Source organism: Eptatretus burgeri, chromosome 6, assembly GCF_056783735.1.
Source record: "Eptatretus burgeri isolate ZD-2024b chromosome 6, Ebu_testis_v1, whole genome shotgun sequence".
In the NCBI taxonomy this organism is placed as follows: domain Eukaryota; kingdom Metazoa; phylum Chordata; class Myxini; order Myxiniformes; family Myxinidae; genus Eptatretus; species Eptatretus burgeri.
The window spans coordinates 84,366,317-84,374,755 of NC_140966.1; the positions used below are offsets into that span (position 1 = coordinate 84,366,317).

General features: G+C 39.1%; 1 protein-coding gene across 1 annotated transcript in view; it reads right to left on the reverse strand.

Annotated features, from left to right (window-relative positions):
- LOC147025219 (uncharacterized) overlaps positions 1-8,274 on the reverse strand; it is a 32,859-nt gene extending 24,585 nt beyond the window's left edge. Inside the window, exons 1-2 of the mRNA XM_085885974.1 lie at positions 8,175-8,274; positions 5,224-5,310 (exon numbers count right to left, since the gene is read on the reverse strand). Coding sequence (XP_085742100.1) covers positions 5,224-5,310; positions 8,175-8,223 — 136 coding nt within the window. The 5' untranslated portion in view covers positions 8,224-8,274. The remainder of the gene's footprint in view (positions 1-5,223; positions 5,311-8,174) is intronic.
- Between the last annotated feature and the right edge of the window lie 165 nt (positions 8,275-8,439).

An 8,439-nucleotide genomic window follows, 5' to 3' on the forward strand; every position in this document is an offset into this window, starting at 1 on the left:
TGCTTTGCACCCTCCTGATGCACTGCTGACTACAATTCAGAAACATTTCCTCGACCTCTTCTGATGTGGTAAGCATCAGGTGAAGTATGAAGTCCTTTATCTTCCATCGGCAGAAGGTGGTCACCGACTTATTGACATTGTTGGCAGAATCATGGCTTTTCATATCACGGCAGTTCATAGATTTCTGTTCTCTGAGACATTGCCATGGTGGCCCACTGCTAATTACCGACTCAAAAAGACTGGCAAACTTGAGTTCAAAAAGGAAATTTTTCTTATGAACCCACAGCATGTGGATTGCTCCCATTACAATCGTTTTACCAAGACCTGCGGCAAACCTGGCAGTCTTTAGTGGTGCACGACTACATGGCTCACTTCAATGTCAACAATTTTATCCATACGCCAATATTTTGCAATGCACTCTTTCCCAGTATCCCTCAGTCACATGCTTTTGTACAGCCTTTCTTTAAAAGTTCTGGTGTATATACAAGATGACACCTTTGGGATACTGGCATTGGAAGAGGCACACAGTAGGAAATATTGCGACAGTGGTTAACAAGCGTTCCTTGAGCAATTTCTGGAGGTTCTTCGTGCCTTGAGAAGCCCGAGACATCATTTTTCTATCAATGAGAATGACCCTTCAATGTGCTCGTTTCTCCTTTCCTCAGCCACAGGTTACTTCAGTCGCATTAGCAGAAACGGTATTTTTCTCTTCCTCTCCATTTTCTAGTGTCACGAAAAAGGCTTGTATTGTGTCCACCATGATAGATTTGTGTTAGATAGATTTCCTTGTGCAAAGATAGATTTGGGTCTCGATGGAGAGAGGTGTAATCTCTGGGGTCTCCCACTCACCCGCAAAGGTCTGCCATGTACGGTATGTTCGACCGATTTTCAAACGAACTGGTGATATCGTCTTCTTTTTAGCTCATCTGGACTTTAGTCTGATGAGCTTAAGTGATCAAGCAGTGTCCATAGGTAAGTCAGTCAGTGAGTCAGTGAGTCTGTAAACACTTGTCATTATCGCTTGAACCAAACATATGATTTTGATGAAACTTGGCCACAAGCTCCATATCTGATGCCTAATGGAGGTGTATTGACCGCATCAAAAACTGCACTCATTAAGGGGTCTACAGGGAAAGGGGGGAGGGGTTGACCCCCCAAAATAGGTATCTTTTCTGTTCTACGAAACTACACACACGATTTCGACGATACTTGACCACAACCTTCATCACCCGTGATGTACCAAAGTTTGTTCATGGCATTTAAAAAAAAATCTGGGTCTAAAGGGGTCTAAGAGTGGTTTGAGTGACTATTGCTCAGGATCCAGGTGAGCTTCAGGACCTGCAGTCCTTTTTTTTTTTTTTTCTTTACAGGGGCGGTTGGCTCTTGGAAGAGTAAAAAATTTTTGGAGAAGTAAGTAAATCTATTGGAGATTTCTTCACATTATTTTACCGTGGGTGTATCATCGCATCGTTATTGCATGGTATGCAATATTACGTTATTTCATCTCGGTATAGTGTCCCTTCCGTTATGGTTTCTGAAGATTGATATCATGCTTACATGGATTGCACAACATTGACTCCACTTTTGGTTTTATTATCGCAATTGTGTCACATGGATATTCCATTCTTCTTGACACACTTTTATTCTTGGTTTGCGACTAAATTCCAAAACAACCATGGAAAAGAAGGTGCACTCAGTGTTTTAATATATAACTGAAGGGAAATTAGCAATTTATAAAACAACAACAGACAAACTCCTTTTCAACCCAGTTTATGGATGTTTCAGTAGTTTTTCAGTGAGTTTACATGTCGAGTTATGTTATTACCAAAATTTAGATATTAAGGGATTGATTAACCAGAAATGGTGCTTTAGGAACATGTTGAGAAAAACAGTTAATGGTGTTTTGGAATTCTCATTTCAATTATATCCTCTATTTTAGCTTTTGCTTCTTACATTTTTGTGTTCACTGTTTTATGTGTTATGTTCACTTGTATTTTATACTTGTTTATCGAAGGAGATCAAAAGTCTCGATCTCTATCTCTCTTTCTCTATTGTTTTTTTCTCGGCTGGACGAGTCTGGATTCTCTCTCCGCCATGCCATGATCTTTTTGAGTTCCTCTTGGTCCCTTGACTCCTTGGCTCACTGTCTTGTGCTCCAGACGCCTTGTGGAAGCAATTCAGCATCATACAGGATCTGCTCCAGCTGTTCTTCATTGAATTTCCCTCTATCTTGTTGGGTGTGTGTGTGTGTGTGTGTGTGTGTGTGTGTGTGTGTGTGTGTGTGTGTGTGTGTGTGCCAAATTAAAAGCAGGGAAACAGCACAGCTGCCCAGAGCCCCCCAGATTATCTGGGGCCGCCATTATATTAAAAATAAAAATAAATTAGATGAAAATTAAACAAAAAAAATACACTCAAACCCCAAGGGTGGTGCTCCATTCCCAATCAGCTTGCTATCACTTGCTAAACCTGCTGTTCCTAATTACATTTGGCCCTGGTGTGTGTGTGTGTGTGTGTGTGTGTGTGTGTGTGTGTGTGTGTGTGTGTGTGTGTGTGTGTGTGTGTGTGTGTGTGTGTGTGTGTGTTTTGTGCCTTCAAGGTTGCGAGGGAAAAGAGTGACGGTCTTGTGTGTTGTTTCTCTGTTCGGGAATTGTGTTAACTGTGTCATGTTAAATAAATTATTTATCTTGTAAGAAAGTTTTTTGCCTTTTGTTGCCACCATTTTGTCGCCAAAACTGATCGTTTTTTTTGGTGGGGATCCCTGGAGAGAGACATTTTTCATCATCCTGTTTTATAACCAGCAAAGTAATAGGCCTGACTGGAACACAAGCCGACATTAACTGTTCAATGTTGTCATATCAACAAGAATCACTGCACTATGGCCACAACCTGCGACCAAATCCAGTAACCGGCCGATTGAGAAACAGCATTTAAAACACTCTTAAAGGATTAATTATTTATTAGCATGATTGGGAAACACACATTTAATGCGCTATTAAAAGATTAACTCGACACCTCTCATCCATGTCACCCTCCACCACGGTTATATCAGAACAAGGTGATTCGTCACATGGCCACAGATTGTTTAACCCCAACATGGGGCCATTCAAAAATTATGTAACGCTATTTTTTAAGGATATGCGTACAATGCGTGTTGACGGGCTTGATTGAATCTCATTAATAATTTTTATTCAACATTGATTAGATTTTTCAGGTTCCCTCATCATGAGTAACACTCGACCCAAACAAAGCAAATGGAAATCTGACGCAACAAACTGAGGCAGTGTATAATCAAATTTCTACAGGCTTGATGTCTTTGCTTCACGCAATTTTTTAGGGAGGTGCATACCATGCATACTAACCAGCTTGATTAAACCTTACCAATAATTTTTATTCAAAATATGATTAGATTTTTTGGGGTCCCCCATCCTGAGTAACACTCAACCCAAACAAGGCCAATGGGCAGGGTATAATGAGCAAAGGCCAACAGGCTTGATGTCTTAAGCTCACCAGAAACACCAAGATGGCAGCCATATTATTTTGTCTGGGTGCCATGGTGGGTGGAATCGTGCAACAAATGTGAGTGGGGTCTGACAGCTGTCTGACCAATGGGTGCACATTTCAAAATTCGACCAGCAACAACAACAACAACAACAACAACAACCACGCTAATCTCTTGTAGGCCTGCGACAAATCACAGGTAAAAACAGAGGTAGTTTAGCTATCTTTGAAGCCTCAGGTTCAGCATTTGATGGTAATCACCTTGGTGTGGTTCCATCCTGTCAGGAGGTTGCTGTCCACGTGACAATATGTTCACAAGTGCTGGGTTAAAAGTCTTATTTATATGAGGAATAAAGTGTGAAACCAAGTCGAGATAATTTAACATTGCAAAATACCTAACATATTTAGAGACAAACATTTAATTTATCAAGCTGCGAAATATTGAATCGAAATATCGACAAAATTGAACATATTATTGTCATGCTTTTGGAGAGACAGTGTTGACTTTTTCCATCAAGGGCCTGAATGTATTTCTATCATAAATGCTGTTTTTTTTGTTTTTTTTGTATTCTCTGGTATAGGCATTGAAATATCATGTAATCCAGTTGATTGTGGGAGGCAGTTGCCTAATGAAAGGGAGATAATTGTAATTTGGCTTGTATGTGTGTAATCAGAGTTTCCAATCCTATCTATCTCTGGTCCTTAGTTTCAGAGTAGGTACTCTGAAAAGTGACGGGTCTGGTACACCCCAATAGAGAAATAACCCAAATAATATCATCGATGAGCAATCCCCCCACTCCCCCTGAAAATAAATTTTAAAAAATACAAATTTTCGAATATGTTTTGACTTTTTTTTGAAAAACATTTCATGGAAAACCTAAGCAGGGACCCCCTGAGTATACTGTCCTCTGAAAATTTGGTGTTGATTGGCCCAAGGGTCTTGGAGTAGTTACATGTCAAAGTGATGGGTCTGGTCCGCCACAATGGAGAAATAACCCAAAATAATAACACAATAACAATAATAACACATGAGAAATCCCAAAAAATAAAAAAAAATTATGTTTATTAACAGACTTTACTTGCATGAGGATCTTTAAACTTTTCTGAAAATAAACAATCCAAGAGATATAGAAGTACCAACGTTTATAGAAGCAAGTAATTTCAAAGATGTATTAAAATAATGAAGGACATGTAAGCAAATATAAGCACAAACATCATGTGTTGCCATGTTAACAAAAGCTTACAGACACTAAAATCTTCAAACGTAAAGACTAAAATCAATTTTATTGAATTATTTTGTTCATGTTAGTTTGTGAAATGGCGAAAAACTTTTGAATTCCTTGAAGGTAAATCATATTTAGTTTGGGGGGGGGGGGCATTGGGTCATCCATTCAATGATTGGAATCATTTTTCTATATTACAACGGTTTTGGTTATATTGTGTGCCACCACCACATTGAGATTACAATAGATGGATTAATAAAATCATTCGTTTCATTGAACAGTCGATTTAAATTATTTGAATTTACTGTTTGAATACTTAAACATGAAGCATGATGGCCAGTCGGGTTATGCGAACCATTTTGGAATTGAACTGCAATTTGAAAACTTTTTTTGAACAGTTAAAAAAATTAATCTCTACTCTGAATAACATTCAAGTATTTTAAACACTGATGCTTTAAGCTTTAGGTGAAAAAGATATATAATTTTTTTTTCTATAACTCACCTGGAGTCAGTAATAAAAAAACTGATATGAACAGCAGAAGGATGATCTGAAGAAAGTCGTCCATGGCGTTTTCATCTGCAGCTCCAACTGGAGACAAATGGGAGAAATAGTGAGAAAGAGGGTGAAGGGTATCTGAGAATGTTAAAGTTTTTCAGGAATATTATCAGAAATAAAATCAAGATGTGCAAGTTAATGAGGATATCAGGAGAAGGAGGACATGGAAATGTTTATCGTACCAGCAGGTTGTTTTGCTGTGTCAGAAAAAGCTTATGTGCAGGGTGGTTTGGCATTTACATATTTGCTTATTGTGATGAAAAGAGTGGAAGTTCTTTCTTGGTGCTGTTCATTGGTGAAAGGGTAGAATTCGTGAAACTGATTCTAATCACAAACCATCAGGTAACCACAAACCAACGTTTTGGAAACGATACTTTCCATAAAAAACAAACAAAAAAATATTTATTTGTAATGACGTTCTGTAACAGGAAAATACCAATAACTTTATCTTTATACAATGAATAAAATCGAACAGCACTCTGCAGAGCACATACCTCTGCCAGAGTAAACAGTTCACGTTTTGTATCCCACTGATAGGTCAGATCTAGATCCGGATCAGAACCAAAATATCATCGGCGTGTTCTTGTCACCTACCCAACGCATCGACCCAATTTTATCATAACCTGTCCAAATTTTTTGGAAATATCAAGCTATACGTATGTCATTTTTGGGCCCCATCTCACAATGGTGAAGAATCACTTGAACATTAGAAAAAATGATCAGATCCGGATCTGGATTTGCATCTTCACCAAAATGGAATCAATTCTTCCTTGTCACACACCCAATCTGTCCACAAAGGTTCGTCTGAATCTCTCCATAACCTTTTGAGATATCGTGTTATACTGTATCATTCAATGGTGAATAATTACTTTTAAAATTCTCTGATCCTTATCCAGATTCGGATCTTCACCAGATTGTAATGATTTCGTCCTTGTCACACCCAACCTGTCCATAAACCGGAACGCTTGCTCAGGAGAGGTGGGGTTATTGGGGTCGACTGGCACTTCTGTTCACATGAACGTGACTCGTGGATTTGGACCAGAGTTATCCTGATTGTACCGTGACCACAACAATATACTTGAGCAACTAGATAGATAGGAATAGACAGAAAAAAGATAAATAGATCGATGCGTGCGTGTGCGTGCACACACGCGCGCGCGTGCGCACACACACACACACACACACACCAATAGATAGACAGATAGACACACAGATAGACACACAGATAGATAGACAGAATCACATATAGATACATAGATAGACACACAGAGATAGATGAATAGATATCGTTAGCTATAGATAGACAGACAAACACAGAGATAGATAGCTAGACATAGATAGACAAACACAGAGATAGTTATATAGATAGATGGCTATAGACAGACCAACACAAATGTAGATGGATATAGATAGACAGACAAACACAGAGGTAGGTAAATGTAGATGTAGATAGATATAGATAGACAAACACAGAGATAGATCGATGAATATAGATGGACAGACAAACACAGAGATAGATAGATGGATAGATATAGATAGACAGACAAACACAGAGATAGATAGATATATAGATGTAGATAGACAGACAAACACAAGAGATAGATTGATAGATATAGATAGACAGACAAACACAGAGATAGTTAAATATATAAATAGACCAACACAAATCTAGATGGATATAGACAGACAAACATAGATGTAGATAGATATAGAAAGACAGACAAACAGAGATAAATAGGTAGACAGACAAACACAGAGATAGATAGATGTGGATAGATATAGATAGATATAGATAGACAGACAAACACAAAGATAGATAGATAAATAGACAGACACAGGTATATACAGATACACACACACACACACACACACACACACACACACACACACACACACACACAGACACACACACACACACACACACACACACACACACACACACACACACACACACACACACACACACACACACGTAGAGAGATAAATTGATAAAGCAGTACATATTTTATTATCCCATAAACTTTAAAGAGTAGGAACAATGATCGGTATTATAGCCTATTAAACGTAGGGGCAATACCCCTGGGTGCTCACCTGGAAGCGGCTGGATAAGATAACCAGGGAACAACTGGTAGGCATGGATGACCCACAAAATATATAATGGAGAAGAAAGTAAATATAGTACCGATGGATTATTTTTAATGCCATTTACAAACCTTGGTACATCGTGGTGGATAAATGTTGTGGTCAAGTTTCATCGAAATTGTGTGTGGTGTCGGAGAAGAAAGCAAATGCATATTTCCCACTCCCCTACCCCCGTCCCCACCCCGTATAACCCCACCTAGACTCCCGATTGTTTGTTTTTAATGGTGTGAACATCCTTCGGTACATCACGGGCGATGAAGGTAGTGGGCAAGTTTTATCAGAATTGCATGTGTAGTTCAAGAGAAGAAATCAAATCATATTTGGGGGGGGGGGCAATGACCCCCCCCATTTACAAACCTGGAGACCCCGATGCTGTTTTTAATACCATGAACAATCATTGGTACATCACGGGTGATGAAGGATGTGGTCAAGGTTTATCAGAATTGCTTGTGTAGTTTCTGGGAAGAAAGCAAATACCTATTTTGGGGGGTAACCCCTGGAGACCCCCTTAGGGACCGATTTTTTTAATGCCATGGAACAAACTTTGGTACATACAAGGTGATGGACGTTGTGGTAATGTTTCATCTAAATCACAGGTGTAGTTTCACGGACGGACGGACCGACGGACGTTTCAGGTGAGCGAAAAACACAATGAAGGTACAAACTTTTGATTATTTTTTTGTTTCAGGGAAAAAACAACTGTTACGAGTCGTTAAAAAAAAACAAAAAAACAAAGTGAGCATTGCCTTCGGTACTTTGGTAAAATGCATCGTATGAATTGTTCATGAGCAGAATGACGTCCATTGTTTTCTTTTCCAAAAAAGGGAAGGATATGACGTCATTCCGTCGGTGCACGCTCACGTTGCCTTGCCGTCCGAGGTGTGTTCTTTATTAAGAATCAGCTTGTGGACCGCTCGCCAAGCGGCTTGAGCACTCAAGCAAGCACGAGACTGCATTGTCGTGATAAGCAGCTGCTCAATATAAATTAGGTGGAAATGCTCCAAGCCCCATCTCAATGAG